This window comes from Melospiza melodia, chromosome 1, assembly GCF_035770615.1.
Source record: "Melospiza melodia melodia isolate bMelMel2 chromosome 1, bMelMel2.pri, whole genome shotgun sequence".
NCBI classification, from domain to species: Eukaryota; Metazoa; Chordata; class Aves; order Passeriformes; family Passerellidae; genus Melospiza; species Melospiza melodia.
The window spans coordinates 89,069,262-89,085,877 of NC_086194.1; the positions used below are offsets into that span (position 1 = coordinate 89,069,262).

Here is a 16,616-nt window from a genome sequence, read left to right on the forward strand (position 1 = left end):
CAACCTATGGTCAGGAGCAGGAGCCCTGGGATTCGCTGATGGGGGCTTGCAAGCCTTTGGTACACACATGGTCCAGTTGGATTTTTACAACTGCTGCCCAGTGTAATCTTTGATAAAGCCTTGCATTTCCATAGCCCTCAGGAGCCTCAGCTATGAAAATACAGACAACTGTGAGCAGGCTGTCTTTGAGCCCTACTTTGGAAATCTATGCTTCTGTAAAATCCTAAGAGCAAAGAAATGTACTGTCTATCAAAAAGTGAGTATGTCTGACTCCTATCTAGAGGTTTTCTCCTTCCTTTCACAAAGAGTAAATCTCAATAACAAATAAAAGCACTTCAGCAGGTACCAAAGCACAAAAATGTTGTGCTTTAATTAAGACAATTGGCAGGATTTACAATTGGCACTGATTTTCTGAATCACTCAGAAGATTTTACTGCCTAGCCTCAGCAAGTACTTTCTTGCATTTCGAATTTCAGGTCACACATCTGAAAAGCACACAGAAATGTCACATGTTCTGGATGTCAATGTTTACAGTGGACCAGAGAACATTTCCAGGCCTCTATCACTAGGCACAGCTAGCCAGGATTCTTGATGGTCCCGCCTCTGCCCAGACACAGCCACCAGAATATGGCTGCTCCTTTAAATTCTGTTAAGGAGAGATCTCTCCCCTCCTTTTTCTGGCAGTGTTTCCTTCTTCTCTGAGGCAATAATAAACAAAGCACAGAATAAGGAAGGGGCTACAGAAATCCCAATTATTATATTGTATTTAAATGAAGGATCAATCTTGACCCTACACTAAGAGCACATTATTTCATTGATGCAGCAATCTGAAGAAAGGCTAATTCATACCAGGTTATCCCATGTAACATCCTGTAATCCTGTAATGTATGACAGAGTTAAAACAAATTTGTATGGGGGAACAGCAGAGTTCACTATCCTCCCTTAAAACCTTTTTGGTGAGAGTTCCCATGTAACCTGAAGGACGACAGTACAAACTTCTGTTTGCCTGCGCAGAGCTCTCCCTCTGCGCGTTGTCAAAGCAACTGATACAGTGTAACAGTGAATGGTTTCCCGAGGAATTAAACACCTCCTTGTCTCTGGCTGTATTCTCGCACTGTGCTGTACGTGCAGGCTTTTTTGGGAGGAGGGAGGACAGGCTGTGTTTCGGCAGCAGTGTGCGTGTGAGCAGAACTGCAGCACCTTTAGTCTGAAGCTCCCTCTGCTTCCCGTCTTTCCCCCAGCAGACTCTCTGCTTTTAGCTCTGCGTCTGTTCCAGCCAGCTCAAAAGGCAGGTTAGCCGTGGGCTTGAAAATATTCTCAAGCGTATGGGGAATCTTATCAAGAAGCTATTTTTTCTAATGTTGTCAGGATAGCCTTTAAAATGTTTTACATCCTCAGAGGAAATGAAGACCTGAAAAATCTCTCACTGTGCTCTGTTTCAAAATAGGAAAATGACATTCCATGGTCTTACTGGAAACCACACATCCATGTCAGAGCATTTTCTGCATTCTGGCAATTGTTCTTCATTAACCAGAAATAACCCATATTTTGAGATACTGTATCAAAAGAAAACAAGAAGAATCAAAGTTGCAGAAGAGCCCCAACAGAACTTGACCATGACCTACCTACTTTTTACCCATGCTAGTAAAACTTCCTCACACCACAGCTCTGCTGAGGATGCCTGTCACAGACTCAAAGGGTGGTTTGCCTCATGCTCTGGCAGGACAGCAGTCATTTTCAGCTACAGCCCTAAACACTGCTTACAGACAGGATCATCCCTGGTAGGGACACACATTCCACAGGTTGCAAAACTGTGATGCCTGCTGTTGCATTTTGCTAAATAGAAAGAAAAAAAAAGAAAAAAAAAAAAAAAAAAAGAAAGAAAAAAAAAAAAAGAGGGGGAGGAAAGTAAGTGTGATGGTGAGCTTTATGGCTTTTTTTAAAACTTTTTTTTATTCTTACAAACCCATTTGCATTGGTAGTTTTTGCTTAATTTCAAGAGTTGGGACACCAGTAGTAGTCAACCTCTAGGCTTGCAGTGCAAGCGTGAAGACCATAAAATCAATTCAAGTGTCCAGCGCCATAAAGTCCAGCCGTGTGCACAACAAAGTCCTTTCCCAGCAACATACAAATACAGAAAAATATGTAGCAAAAAAGCTGAATAAATTATAAATACTTGAGAAATGTGGTGCAAAATGTAACATAGGGAGATCTGAACTAAGGCACTTGTTTCCATTGTTACTGAGGACACCCTCTCTGTATGGCAGCGTCACTCCTCAGTGAGAAGGGTCATCCAAGCCAGACCCAAATCTGAAAATACAGAACCGTGTATGAGACAAACACTTCACAGTGCACGACTCAAAGGTGTGACTAAAGTTCTCCTGATAAACACAGCATCAGCAAGTATTTTAACTCCTCCTTCGTCCCGGTTTTAGACTCGTCGGTTGTGTGAAAAGAAGTCACCGGTCTATTTTAAGCAAAAACCTTTCTGCACAAGTCCCTGTTGGCTGCTATTAGCCAGACGGGATCTCCATGTGAGCACGGGGAGCGGTACCAAAGTGTGTTGAGTGACAAAAACCAGGGCAGCCCAGTCCAGCCCCAGATCCAGCCCCAAAACAGAGTGCCTGCTGTTCAGAGCTGCCGCAGCCGTGGCAAAGGTGGGACGGGCACGCAGGCCTGTCACGGGTTTGACAGGTGCTCGCAACAGTGAATCGAATTGTTACGGAGTCCATTGAACTAAAAGAAAATAACAGAAAGAGGACAAAGCACACCATTGCTGTCGCAGTACTGTGCCTTTCAAATGGATCTGAGAACGGGAAAATTGGGATCCTAATTTATATCTGTAGCGAACACGCCACCAAGTTTTCACACGAGTGCTCTTGACTAATCGGGTAAGTGGAGTCAAGCCCAAATCAAGACCTCAAAAATTCACTTCAAGAGGGGAAAAGCAGAGCCCACGCTACTCAGTCTCCTCGCTCTCTCTCTCTCAAAAAAAAAAAAAAATACAAAAAACCAAAAAGGAGAACAATTCCACAAGCCACAGCAATGCGAGCCTACGCACATCCATATTTCGCCGGCAGAAACTGAAGCTCCTGCTTAAAAACCACCAGACTTGGGGCAGTCTCCGGGCCGGGCCCTTGGCGCTCTGGCCGCGTCCCTCCCGAGCCGGGCCTCGCTCCGGGCGCGGGTGCGGCCCCGCCGGCCGGGCCGGGTGCCCCGGGCTCCGCTCGCCCGGCCGCCGTCAGTAGCGGGGCGCGGCGGGGCCCGGCGGGGCGGCGGCGGGGCCGCCCCCGGGGCAGCCGCAGCAGCGCAGCGTGTAGTTGCGGCCTGCGTTGTTATCCCAGAACTCTCCCTGCGGGCTGCGGTAGCGGATGGCGAAGTGCAGGGCCGAGCCCTCCCGCAGGCTCGGCGGGACGCACAGGGTGAAGCCGTAGCGCTCGGCCGGCGGCTCGGGGGGCAGCGGCGCGGCCGGGACGTCCACGAAGGAGAGCCACTCGTTGAAGGTGTAGCGCACCGTCACCTCGCGGGGCCCGGGGCCGCCCAGCACTCGCACCGTGCCGCGCACGTCGGTGGGCGCCGCGGGCCGCCCCAGGCGCTCCAGGCAGACGCGCTGCCGCCGCAGCCGCTCGGCGCTGGGCTCGCCGCCGTCGGGGAAGTCGGGCACCAGGAGCAGCGCGGGCGGCGGCGGGTCGGCGCCGGGCGGCGGCGGGTCCCGCTCCTCGCCGGGCGGGCTCTGCAGGTGCGACAGCGCGGCGGGCGGCACCTGCGGCTCCTCGGCGTCGCTGAAGTGCTTGACGCTGGCGAGGCTCAGCCCCAGCGAGTCGGCGAACTGCACCCGCTTCTTGCACTTGCCGCAGCAATCTTCGCCCGCCGCCGCCTCCCCCTCGTCTTCCTCCTCCTCCCCCTCCTCCTGCCGCTGGCCGGGGCCGGGGGACGGCGGCCGCCCGCAGCGGCGCAGCTCCAGCAGCACCAGCCGCTCCCCCGCCGCCTCCCGCTTGCCCTCGCGGGGCACCGTCGGGGCCGCGCCGCGGAGCCGCCGCTCCTCGGCCGCCAGCTCCTGCCGCGGGCGTGCGGGGCTCGCCATGGCGGGGCGCCCCGCTGGGCCCGTCCCGGCCGCCCAGTGCCGCAGGCGGACGGGCCGGCACCGCTTTATCCGGCGCCCCCGCCGCAGGCCCCGGGCTGGGGGCGCGCCCCCCCGCCGGCCCCGGAGCCTCCCCGCGGGGCTGGGGCGGGACCTCCCCGGGCGGGCAACGCGGAAAGAGCCGCGACGGGCGGCCCCGCACGTCCTCCCGCCCGCCGGGGGCCGCCGTTACCAGGGCGCGGAGCAGCGAGCAGCGAGCAACGCTGCCGGCTTTACGGGCTTGGAGGAGACGCGGGCAGCGGGGTCCCCCCCGCCCCGCACACCCAGGCTGAGGGGCTGCTTCGTTATTCCTTTAATTGATTATTTATTATTATCATCACCACCATCGTCGTTATTTAGGCTTCCACTCGTCGGAGGTTCAGCGAAGAAAGAGCTCGGAGGGTCAGGATTAAGCAGGAGCCCCCCAGGTTGGCATCACCCGGGAGTTCTGTCCGTTCAGGGAACGGGGGGCGGTGGGAGTGGAGCGGCCCCTCGGGACGGGGCTGCAACGCCGCCCTCTCGGCCGGCCTGGGCGCAAGAAGGGCTGGGTGCTGCCCGTGAGCCGCTGCCGGGAGTACGTGAGACCCCCGCTCTTGTGTGTAAATCACTTCCCACCCATCCTAACTGCAGAGAAAATCTTTGAGACCAGAGCTCGAGGACAGAACCCCAAAGGTAAAACAAACTCCAAAGGCATTAACTTCTTAAAGTACGCTGTGTTTTGTAAGCCAATCTCTTTTTTTTACCCACATTCGGTACTAACTATACTGTTGCTTGTGTAAAATCAAGTGCAAAAGGCTCAGGAGGCACACACTTGTGCACAAACACAGAAGGCCAGGCTATCTCCAAAGTTTCCAAATAAAAACAGAAAATCAAGAAGGGAAAACAAAACACAGGCATCATTGCCCCTAAATAAATAAAGAGAAGTAGTATCCGTCAGTTTTATTTCGTAGGCATGACACATAGTAAACAGCATCCTTATAACAACGTTTTTATAAGTAAGATGAGGTCCGTATCAGAGAAGCTTCCAAACTTGGTTCTATACTTTGTGCGTGCCACAGCTATTGTCTGGGGTGATTTGCATGGATGATTGCAAAAATACTACATTATTAACTTCCTCCATTCTTTTTCTCATGGAAGAGACACCAAAAAGCATATGCAGTCAACCCAGTGGTTTCTGAAGCAACATGCTCCCGCTATGGATTTAGCAAGGAGGTTTTTTGTTTGTTTTGCATATGTTGTTTTATTTTTAGCATCAGTCTGGTTGCCAAAAGGCAGCCTCCCAGTGTGAGTGAACACACTGCAGTTCAACTGAGTGTGCAGTCTGGGTCTCGCAGAGGAATGAATGTCAAAGCAGCAGAAACATCACCAAACAGTTTTCCTAGCAGACACTGCTGTGAGGATGTTCTTGCTACACCTTGACGGAAGATCTGCACAGCGAGCAGTTCCTCAGGAGTGCCAGATAATCTGACTGCCTGACATTTGTTTGGTGTTTGGTTTAGGGCATTGTAAGAAGAGGAATGAAGGACAAACATCCTGGCTGGCACCCTCTGTGCGGATGGAAAACATGATGAGCACCAGTTTGCCATCAGCTGCTGATCACCAGCTCTGCTGGGAGCTGCCACGTTCGGCAGGCTGTTGGCTAAACCCTTCATGGGAGCGTTCCTTTGCCTGGTCTGCTCCAAGGGAGCACCAAGGGTGCCACCATTTCAGCTCCTTGGACCAACCAGCCTCAGCTTTATGGTGCTAAACCACAGACCGTGGTCCTGAGTTCCTCAGCTGAGCTCTGTGGTGCAGCACAGGAAGGAGGAACACAGCTGTCCTCTTCCTGGACGTGGCAGCAAAGGTGCTGGTGTCACCTGTTTGCATCGTCACTCCCAACCTGCTGGTGTCTCTAGCAGAGCAGTGAATGGAAATTTTGGGTCTCTCCCAAAGACTCTCCTGTTAAGTAACATTCACTGTGGTGAAAACAGTTTGCAAGCACTTTCTTACTCGTGCCTGGAAGTGACACCTCCTCACTCGCCTGTCTAAGGCTTGTGGCACCTCAAATTAGCAAACCTGGAAAGAAGAAAAATTAATAGATAATGTGTAGAATAAGTGTGCTTAGTACTTAAAATATGTTCAAGAACCCTAACCTAAAATACAACATCGTTATTTTAATTTCTTGAAGCGCTATCTATTATATGGTGAGGAAGCAGAAATAAAGAAACCATCCCTTACTTCCTCATGTGGAAGCTATCCCAGCTTGCCAAATCATTAGCAAATGTTTTAAGTAGCAAAGGGAAAAAATTGTGCCATTTGCTCATAAGGCAAAACCATTTGGACTACTAGAAATTTCAGAGTAATGTGAAAGGTTTAAGCAAAATAAGGGACAGCAAAAAGAGAAAACAACTGTAAATATTGATAAGAGTTAAGTAATATGGTAGTAATTAATACACATTTCTTATATGTTCCATAACTGGGAGACAGGCCTGCAAAAAGAACTACAATTCATAGAAAATAAGCAAAAGCAGTTAAGCCAACATGAATCCATATTGGAGGAAGGTAATTAAAATCAGGCAATTAACGACACACAAACTCATATTTTAGTGGGAATCAGTTGGTACCATTTTGAAAGGAGTAATTTATAATCAGATAAACCTTTAGAACAAATGTTCAACTACACAGCAAGCCCTGCCAGAGGACATTAGCTAAGGAGGCACTTAGTGCTCTCTCATGTGTTTTAAAATGGCTTCTCCTAAAAGAATGGTGCAACCCAGGTCTCAAGTACTATTTACTACATTTGCTATTAAAGAAAATGTTGTGATAAAAGCTGAGGGATTTCTTAGTAAAAGAGAGATTGCATTATTAGCAGCCATGAGGCTTTTTGCATTCCCTGAGCTTGGACGAGATATTATTAGGGTTCTCAACTACACACAGGATCAACACAGCACTTTCTTTCATTTCCCTGCTTCTTGTTTCACAACAGCCCACCTTGACCCCATCCTGCAGTCAGCACACACATTTTGCAGAAGCATTTGCATCCTAAGATGATTATTGAAAATGACATTTTAAAAAGAGAGTGTGAAAATCACTGGAAAGCAACCCATGGTACTGCTTTACAGATCTCACTATGATTGCATGGGAATGTATTTCTCAGGAGTCATTAGATCAGGGATTTTTGGTTGGAGCTGTGTTTGGCATGGAGCTTGATAAATTGGTCAAACTGCTTGGACTGATAGTTGTTGTCATTTGAACAGAAAATGAATATGAAAATTTTGTTTGCAGACACCCACAGTCAAGTAACTGGCGGAATCTGTGGATTCAGCTCAACCACACAATGTAAAACAGAAACCCATTCAAATGCTGTTCATCATTTCTTTTAATGCACTTTTAATATTACCTTCAACTTTCAAACCCAAAGCTAGCAGATTTTCCAGTTAGGCCAAGGTAAAGTATTCAATTTTTGGATGTACTTAGTTCAAATATGCTAGATCTCTCCAATTTCCTACTTATGTGTTAGATCTCCCATGACAATAGCTTGTCAGAAAATGTGAATGAGTCATAACTCCTAAGCCCTATGAAACAATTTACAGGGATTTAGAAATAGGCAGGGATTATCACAGTTCTCACACAAAATTAATACCACCTTTTTCAAATGCTAGCAGCATTTGTTCAAACAATATTCTTGCTTTGCTTTGAAAATTATGTAGCCCTTTATCCTGGTTTTAGCAGTCATGTTTTTTGTATAAAAATTCCAGAACACATATTATTAACTTCCTCAATTATTAAAAAAAAAAAAAAAAAAAAAAAAAAAAAGACACTCCCTACCCCATATGAAATTCCAGCTCCTCTATGTTTTTAATAAGGATTGGATTTTACTTTGTCTTTGAGGATGGTCAAACACTGAATGAAAAACTCAGTGGATCTATGCAGTATGAATAGAAATTATTCAGAATTTAGATGATTAGACCTCATTTTCTTTTTTATGCAGGAAAACCAAGCAGCTGTACTTCAAAAAGGCTTTCATTAGGTCCATAATGGGAAAAGTACTGAAATGGAAGCAAATAGAGGGAAGTGATTACTTTAATTTCCAAATCTTAAATACAAATATTTAAATGCAATTTATGCACAATGCCCAGCAAGCAAAACCCTTTAGAATTTTGAGTCTCTCAGACAGCACTTTTAGAGATCTCTGCGGTATAGTTCTTTTGTGTCTCAGCAGACTTTTATCTGATGCTCCTAATGAGATTAAATGCATGAAAATACACTTATTCAGTTTTTCTGAACTACAGTAATGGCTCTGTTTCCTATAGTGATGTTGAATATCCTTTTTAATTACTAATACCAAGTCTTTGGCAGTAAGGCAGGGAATGTCTCTTCATTTGGGTGAGATGCTGACCTCCTTGAAGGTGGAATTTTGTCACTGATTTCAGTTGATCCACAATTTCCCTACATCTGATATAAATCACAACCATTCTTCATTACAAGTAAACATATAGTAATGGCACAAAGGATTCTAAATTCAGAATGAAATTAGCATTAACTGTGACAAAACCGTGTTGCACAAAGGCTTCCCATTCACTAATATTTCAGAAGTATTGCGTTGGTCTTGGGTTCATAAGGGTGTCAAGATTGGTTTAATGCCTTCTGTATTTGTAAGGTATTTATCTAAACTTTCTAGGTTCATATGGTACACTGAAAATCTTAGGCCATTTGTCAATCTTTTAATCAGCAAATTACATGGTGATTAAAACCCCCTCCCATGTACAAGTTGTCATCCTGCCTTCCTTATAGGTTGTTGTTGCATTTCAACAATTTAACTCAAATAAGCAGTCTCTGAAAAGGAGAAGTTTTGATTACCAGTGAGAAAAAATGGTTTCAGCTTCCAAAGGGTATTCACAGCATAGGAGTTGAAAAGGGTTTTGTTTTATGGGTTTTGTTTGTTTTAATGTGGATCTCCAGAAAGTTGCAGAACCGCATCTCTTTCAAAAGTTTCTGATGAACACTAGGATCCAGGTTCTCACATGTAAAATCTCTATGTTTATGTGGGGTTTTGTTTGGTTGTTTTGGGATTGGGGTTTTTTTCCAATCTCGGAAAAAAATCATTTGATCAAATTCTTGCCCTACATTATGCTAGTATACTGTTTTGGACTTCAGTGGGGAAGAAGCTCAACCTTACCCAGAGTAGGTCCATGTAAAGGGCATTCTACCTCCACAGCTATTGCTAAAGTATAAAAATAATTAACTTTTTTGCTTGCCTTATTTCTTAACTTGCTGGATTTTACTCCCACCCTGCCACCTAGCAGCCTGCCTTGGGAAACATAATCCAATGTCTTCTTAGAATTCTGTAAGGAAACTTACTCAGGCAGAAGATGTTTACCTCTTGTCTAAGGACACTCAGAAATTCCAAATGCTTGACAAACCCTCCAAAATTAAATACTGGAATGGATATAAAACATGACAAAACAACACATCTCTAGATCACCTTTTTGAGTTGTCAGCACATGAACATTACATGTCTGAGTCATTAGATTTCTGACCCCTCCTTTTTCCCCCTTTACAGCATTAGATTTTTTTACTCATTGGAAATGCAACACGAAAATGGAAAACAACATGAACTTGTACCCACATTAATTCTGCTTTGTCGTTTTGTGTTTGCCTTTGTTACAAGCAGCAAGGTGCGTAGCTCGCTCAAAATCAATAGTGGCTGAACTCCCTTGGTCTCTCCCAGGACAGCAGAATTTGCTAGCTGGTCCCTCCAGAATGCGCCAGAAGGACCTTCCTGACGTCGGCTGGCAAAACCTTGCTGGTCTGTAGAGCTGTGTTTGACGTGGCACAGTGGAACGCGAACCTGACCTCGCCAGCGCCGATACCTCCCCGTCCTTTGGGAAAACAGAGTTGGGCAATCTGGCCTGTTCTAGTGACTCCTGGCAAATGCAGGCCAAGCTCTTCGGTCCAGCAGTCACAGCTGGGTAAGCTGCATGTCGTTCCCAGTTCTTGGGTTAAAACGGGAATAGGCTTCCAACCTTGCTGTATAAATGCTACATTAAAATTTGTTGGCTTGAATGTGTGTTTTTTCCCATTGTCAAAAGAGGAATGAATTCAGCCCTGTCTCTCTGCATTTTCCCAGACTGCCTCAGTTACAGTCAGTTCTCAATAACTCAGCTATGACTCCAGATAGCAAAACAGGTATCTGATAGAGTATATCCTGTAAAGAGAGGGAATGTTCATCACAGTCATTTATATTGTTTCTCATGACTTATGAACATCACAACTTCATTTGATGTACATATAAACCAGCGACTAGGAATCTGTAACACAATACAGTACTGCTAAAAGCACACAAGGAGACTTCAGAGTTGAATTTCAGTGAATAAAAGAGATTATGTATAGATTATTAGGGCTGGATACAGAGAGATTTGCTTTTCTGAAGAATGTTAATAGTTTTTTTACAGTAAGAAAAAAAAAAGAGCAGAAATATGTGCTGCTTTGATATTAGTGTGCCATTCTACGAAGCGAGCCTGTACTTGAAAACTCTCAAGTACATGAACAAGAAACAGGACTGCATGATAGAGCCTAAGCCTGTAAAAGCAAAGGACTGGCACAACAGCTGTCATTAACAGTACACAAATAAAAATTGCTGAAGTAGCCATCTGTGAATGCAGGGATGCTTAGTCCTGCATCACCAGAAATAAACATAGAAATAAGGTTTTCTATTTCATTGACCATAAAAACAGGTAAAGTCCCACATTTCCAGTGAGTTCAGTTCCAGAGCTTCAGCGCCTTCAGCAGGAAAGGCAGAAAAGAAGCTCCATCTGGTGGTGTGGCTGATTGTCACTGCTTTTCAGTTTTGTCTGATTGCAAATACATTCCTCTCCAGAAACAAAATGAAAAATTGAAATAACAGGTAGAAGATCGCCTGTCCTGCAAATGGAACCAGCACTATCAAACACTTTAAAAATCAGAAAACATTCTAAAACCAGAACTTTTTATTTGAAGCAAATCAGAGTTGAAGCTTTTCAATACAAGACACACATGATCCTGTCAAGAGGTGACATGCTGCAGCCTGGGGTGGGGAGAAGAAAAGGCAATCACTGGTTAAAGGAATCACTGGTGAAAGGATGAAGGAGAAGGTGTGTGAACATGAAGCCATGAAGCCTGGGTTGCTGCTGCATCTGCATCATATATAAATAATATTATTATTAATAATAATAATAATGATGATGATGATGATGATGATGATGATGATGATGATGATGATGATGATGATGTAGTTGTAGTAGTAGTAGTAGTAGTAGTAGTAGTAGTAGTAGTAGTAGTAGTAGTAGTAGTAAATAATTGTTGAACAAACTGCAGCCATGCTGGTGGTCATGTAAAAATGATTTGATCTAAGCTTCCAAGTAATTTTAGCAAGTATTTAATTCTGAGTATCTGTGTCAGCAGAGTCACTGCTTTGTGGGAATGGGAAACATGTTCCCCCAAGTTGAAGCTATAAAATATTATAAGCATTTTAAACTATGAACCTAATTAGATAGATGATACTAGGTGGAGCCACTGAAGTTCTATGCTTACTTTCACACACAAATTCATGTGTGCTACTGCTCCTTCACGAACCCGTGGCAATTTCTCTCAAGGCATGCTCCTAGTGCAAGTTTGTGTTAAACAACAGCAATTTTAAACACAGATTATCCTGCAGACTCGGGTAAATAAAATATACTTTGTCTACTCTTTTGTAGTGCCCACATTTCAATGGGCAATATGCTGCATTTCATCAAATCAACGTATCATTACTTTTTTCCTAAATAGTAGAACAGAGCCTAGTATTAATTACCCACCAAAAAATCCATGTTAAAAGAATGATGGGAATACAGATTCAAGCATCAATAAATACCCTGAAAATTGCCTGAAGTCACATTGCCTTTATAACCTTAAAGCAGCAATGCAGCCCTTTTTTTTTTTTTTTTTTTTTTTTTTTGAGTCCATCATTAAGGTTACAGCCTTTAATTATGCATCTTTAGGCCATTTTTCTTTCAGGACTGTCTCATTAAGCACACAAGATAGACAGCTACTTAATGGTGTTGTCACTGCTTTCCTCCACGTTGCTCAAAGTGTAGCTGCAGGCCTGACTTATTGAACAGTATGCCAGTCCTGCTCTGGAGATGTGATTGGATTTCCTCATGGGATCCTGCATTGTTCTCATCACCACATTATCTTCAAGTACTTCAGAACCAGTATATTAGTGTGAGAGAAATATTCCTGATTTTTAGCATTAGAGAGCAGAGCTGCAGAGAGGTCAAGGTAAAAGGTGTCCCTTTACTGTAAGTGCTCATTTTGGAAGTGGGCAGCTTGACTTTTGAAATGGCTTGTGAGAATAGAGGATTTTTCATGGATTTTTCATGCACTCAGCACATCACTCCTTTTGATTTCAGCTAGAGCTCACTACCTCTGAAATCTGACTGCTTGGGTTATTGGGGTAGAAAATTAGCAGTGTGCATTAGGTAGCCAAGTTAGTTTGAGCAATTTGCATAGCACTGCCAGGTGCTTAATGTCTGGAGCAGCAATAAAATTTAGTCCCTTTAGGCTAGAAAATCCCTTGTCTCTGTGGCAGGACCATCCTTTCCCTTCTTGCATTCCTTGTAATTTGAAGAAAATGAAGTCCAAGTCCTCCGGCCACGTAAGTTGTATGTGATCATGACATTAAAACATTACCAAATGACGTTTTCATGATTCATATCACCATGAATTGGAATTGCAACCTTAATAAAATTATTTTAAACTTTTTGTTTCTACTGACTTGGCACAATTCAGGGCAGTTCCTTTTACAAGCCATCTGCAGATAATACATAGTTCAATACATTTTCATACAGTAAATATTTAAGATTAAGTTTAGCAAAATATGTTTCCTTTGCTGGTATCTGGACTAGTAATCTGCTGTAAATCTGTTTCTGTCTCCGTTTTCATATCCAACTAAAACAAAAAGACAAATTCCATGTCTCCCATTTGTTTTCACTCCCAAACTGAGGAGATATTTAAAGGCTGCTACTTCCATGGTTCAGTACATCTCTTCTAATGTCTCTGTAGTGTGATAGACTGTGAATGCAACCTAATGGTGCCAAAAAAGTTTTTGTCTTTTTACTCTATGAAGGAGAAGGACTCACTTCAGTTTGGAAATACTTCAAGAGGTCACACTGTAAGGAGTTCGAAAATAATTCAGTTAAAAGAAAACACTTTGTTTTCAAAATAAAGATGTTCTTGAAGAAGAAGTGGTGCCATTCACACCCTGCTCCCTCTCCCATCCAAGAAACAGAAGTGCCTGAGTGCAGTTAAAGGGAACAGAAAGTTTTCACTGCCCTGTGTTACCCTCTTCCCAACAGCAGTGAGTAGATCACTGCCCACTCATCCCACTGGACTCATTGCTTTGATTTCTGGTCATTAAAGTCCCTCTCCTGTACATACCACTATTTCCTAGTCACATTAGCAGTACTGCCCAGACCCTTTCCATCCAAGCATTTAACTTGCAAATCTAAGGATAATGCAACAGGATCAAGATTAGCCAGACTAGTCTTAGGGAACCAATCTTTTGAGCCCTTAGTTATCTTTTGAATTATTAATCAGGCTGGAGACACAAGGAGGAGCAAGTTAAAAACCAGGGGGGATTGATGAACTCAGCAAGACTTTTAAGGGCAATGGATTAATTTTCAATGTGAAAATTAAATGGATTCAGTGATTAAAAAAAGCTAAATTACCTCAAAGACCTATTTCAGGAGTAACTTTCTCTCCTTTGTAGTTTTCCTTTTCTTGCCTGTTGTCCTTGAAGATTGCATTTAATTTCACTTCATTTTATTAGTTATCCTAGCAAATGCAGAAAAAAGGGCATTTCGTATTTCTCCCACAAAAATTATGCTTTCTTTCCCCAACAGAAATCACTTCCTTTGCATTCCAATAGCAAAAGATTAATCTTGGCCAAAGGCAGAGTGTTTTTATTTAACTGTGATGCCTGTCTTTGAAATTTGAAGATTAATGACTCTGTGCAAAATTCTATGTCTCTTTCCTGCCATATGTTCAGGGGGTTGTCTCATCACTATGGTTTACAAATGAATCCATGTAGTTGTCATTTCTTGATTCACGTTACAGAACAGGAAGACCCGTGAAGTTTTGTCACTCACCTGCAACGAGATGCAAATTGCCTTCTTTATTTTTCACATTTAAGTGCAGTGAATAAAAGCAGTGAGGTGGTCACCTTTCAGTATGTTCTGCAGAGAGCTCTAATTCTCCAGAAAACCAGTGAAGTCTAAAAGTTTATCTGAGATGCCATGTCTTCACACTGATCCAATCTTTGCTGTTTGCTTGATTTAATGGATGGTGCAGTTTCTTGTCTGGATTTTTTGCCTGAAACAAAATCCAGGCATGTACAAGGGTTTGCCTGGAACCCAAACAAAGCAGCAACTACAGGAAGAAGTTAATCTGAGTGCAACCTGCTAGAAGGCAGAATACAAAGGCACAAGTACTAAAGATGAAACAGATTTTTCTTCTCATCATTGCAATCACCAGCAGATTTTGTGTGAATGGGTTGTACAGGCAAAGATCCACTTGCAGTGGCAGAGCTTTTATTCAAAATTTTTTTCTAACACTTAGGTATGAAAAAATAATGGAGGAAATTTCACATTTTGCCCAGTTGTTTGGATGAAACTGCATTTATAGAAAATAGAATTGATTTAAATTCACCAAAATTTAGGTTTAAACCAAAATCCACAGATTGCTGTTCTTTCAAAGTAGAATTTTTAATACTTAATTCAAAATATGGGCTTAAAAAAAGAAATACTAAGTCATTCTGGACTAAAAAAAGAAATCCTAAAAACTCAGAAGATTAAATAAAAACAGTAAATGAGAATATGAGTATGAAAATTCTAGGGAAGAAAAATAGAAAAAGGAAAGGAGACTTGAACAGGCTGCTTGCATACATCTTAAGTCTGCAGGAAAGGTGCTCCCAGGAAAGGTACTTGGGAAGGTTCCAGTCTTCATAATCCTGGGAACCAGAGGGAAAAAATAACCCTCTGTAGTTATGGCTTCAACTCACATATACATGCACACTTCCATGTCATACTCTTACCTGTGCTCCTGGCTTCTCATATTACTCTCATGTGTTTGCAGTCAAATATATGTGTGTATTTACCTTGATGGTTAACCTTCACATAGACTTTTAAGTACTTCCTGAACAAAACTCGCTTCCATTGTTCCAATGAGCCAGTTTAACATCAGCATAGTTGGAAGATGAGGGCAGGGAGAATATTTTTAGCGTACTTCTAGGCTGAAATTTTGAATCTTGCTCAAATGGATTAAATGTACAAGTCTAATTTTAAACTTTTGGCAATGCTACTCTGGTCCCTAAACATTTAGATCTTGCTGAAAATACTACTCTTACCAAGGAAGGTGGATTTGCTTTGCTTGTGGGTCTGGATCTTTTTTTTTCATCTTGGGTTATTTTAAATACTACACAGTTTCTGTTGCTTGATTTCCTGGGTGATATTAGGGAGAGAAATCATGACTGCAGGCACTCCAGCAGCTGCTTTTTGAGAAGCTGTGTGCAGGCAGGGGGCTGAGGCAAACTCCATCCAGCCATGGAGAAAGAGGCTTCCAGCTGGCTGAGAGAACAGGCTCCTCTCCCCGTGGCTTTCCTCCTCTGCTGCTGCATCTCCGGCTTTGCTGTGCTTGAAACCAGCAGCCACGTGGCTCTGATGCTGCATTGCAAAAGGGTGGTTGACATTTTACTGCCCTAAACTCACAGCACCAAACTTTGGCACCCATCCTTGGTGGAAACAGCCACAGCCAGCCCCACACAAGATTGGTGTGAAGTGCAGCACGGGACCTTTTATAATTTTGGGGTGTCAGAGAAATAGTTTCGTGAGAGAAAAATACCAGTGGCCTTGCAATCCCAGTACTAATTAATAATATGCAGTAATACACAAAAGACTGAACAGCAGAAATATTACTAATTTATTATTTATTTATAAATAATATAATGTAATATAATATAATATAATAAATATATAATTAGATTATAGTATAGTATAATATATAAATAGAATATATATTATATACCATATAGTATATATACTATATAATACATAGTAAATATTATATATAATATAAATTGTAATTATACTTAAAATTAAATTATATTTATATAATATATAATATAATATATATTATATATATAATATATTATACATATATATATATCTAAATTTTTGTTGTTATTACTACTACTACTAATTTATTGGTGGAAATGGCAAATCCTCTCCTTGAAGCAGCCTGGAAGCTTGAGCTGTGACAGGAAGGAAGTCTTCTGCACTGATTTTAAGAGAAAATGGACCCTACTTTTAAATTTCTGTTCCACCTTTTTTCTTTTTTTTAAAGATGTGGACAGGAAGGAATGCTTAGTTATATTTTCTCTTTGCTTTGCATTCTGTATCTTCATGAAGGTGCATTAAAGTAACTGTGTGATCTGCAGCAATCC

The 16,616-nt window shown here is 42.9% G+C and overlaps 1 protein-coding gene and 1 long non-coding RNA gene across 3 annotated transcripts; one reads left to right on the forward strand and one right to left on the reverse strand.

Annotated features, from left to right (window-relative positions):
* Nucleotides 1-1,909: 1,909 nt before the first annotated feature.
* Nucleotides 1,910-4,084, reverse strand: PPP1R3G (protein phosphatase 1 regulatory subunit 3G). Its single transcript, XM_063161302.1, has one exon. The coding sequence runs from the start codon at nucleotides 4,082-4,084 to the stop codon at nucleotides 3,242-3,244; it is 843 nt and encodes a 280-aa protein (XP_063017372.1). The 3' UTR covers nucleotides 1,910-3,241.
* A 224-nt stretch (nucleotides 4,085-4,308) lies between these two features.
* On the forward strand, nucleotides 4,309-10,165 carry LOC134429929 (uncharacterized). Of its 2 annotated transcripts, none has more exons than XR_010030689.1 (2): nucleotides 4,309-4,548; nucleotides 9,774-10,165. It is a non-coding gene; the product is annotated as an uncharacterized LOC134429929 (long non-coding RNA). The 2 variants fall into 2 exon arrangements; XR_010030688.1 differs by having other exon boundaries at nucleotides 9,831-10,165.
* The last annotated feature ends 6,451 nt before the right edge of the window (nucleotides 10,166-16,616 follow it).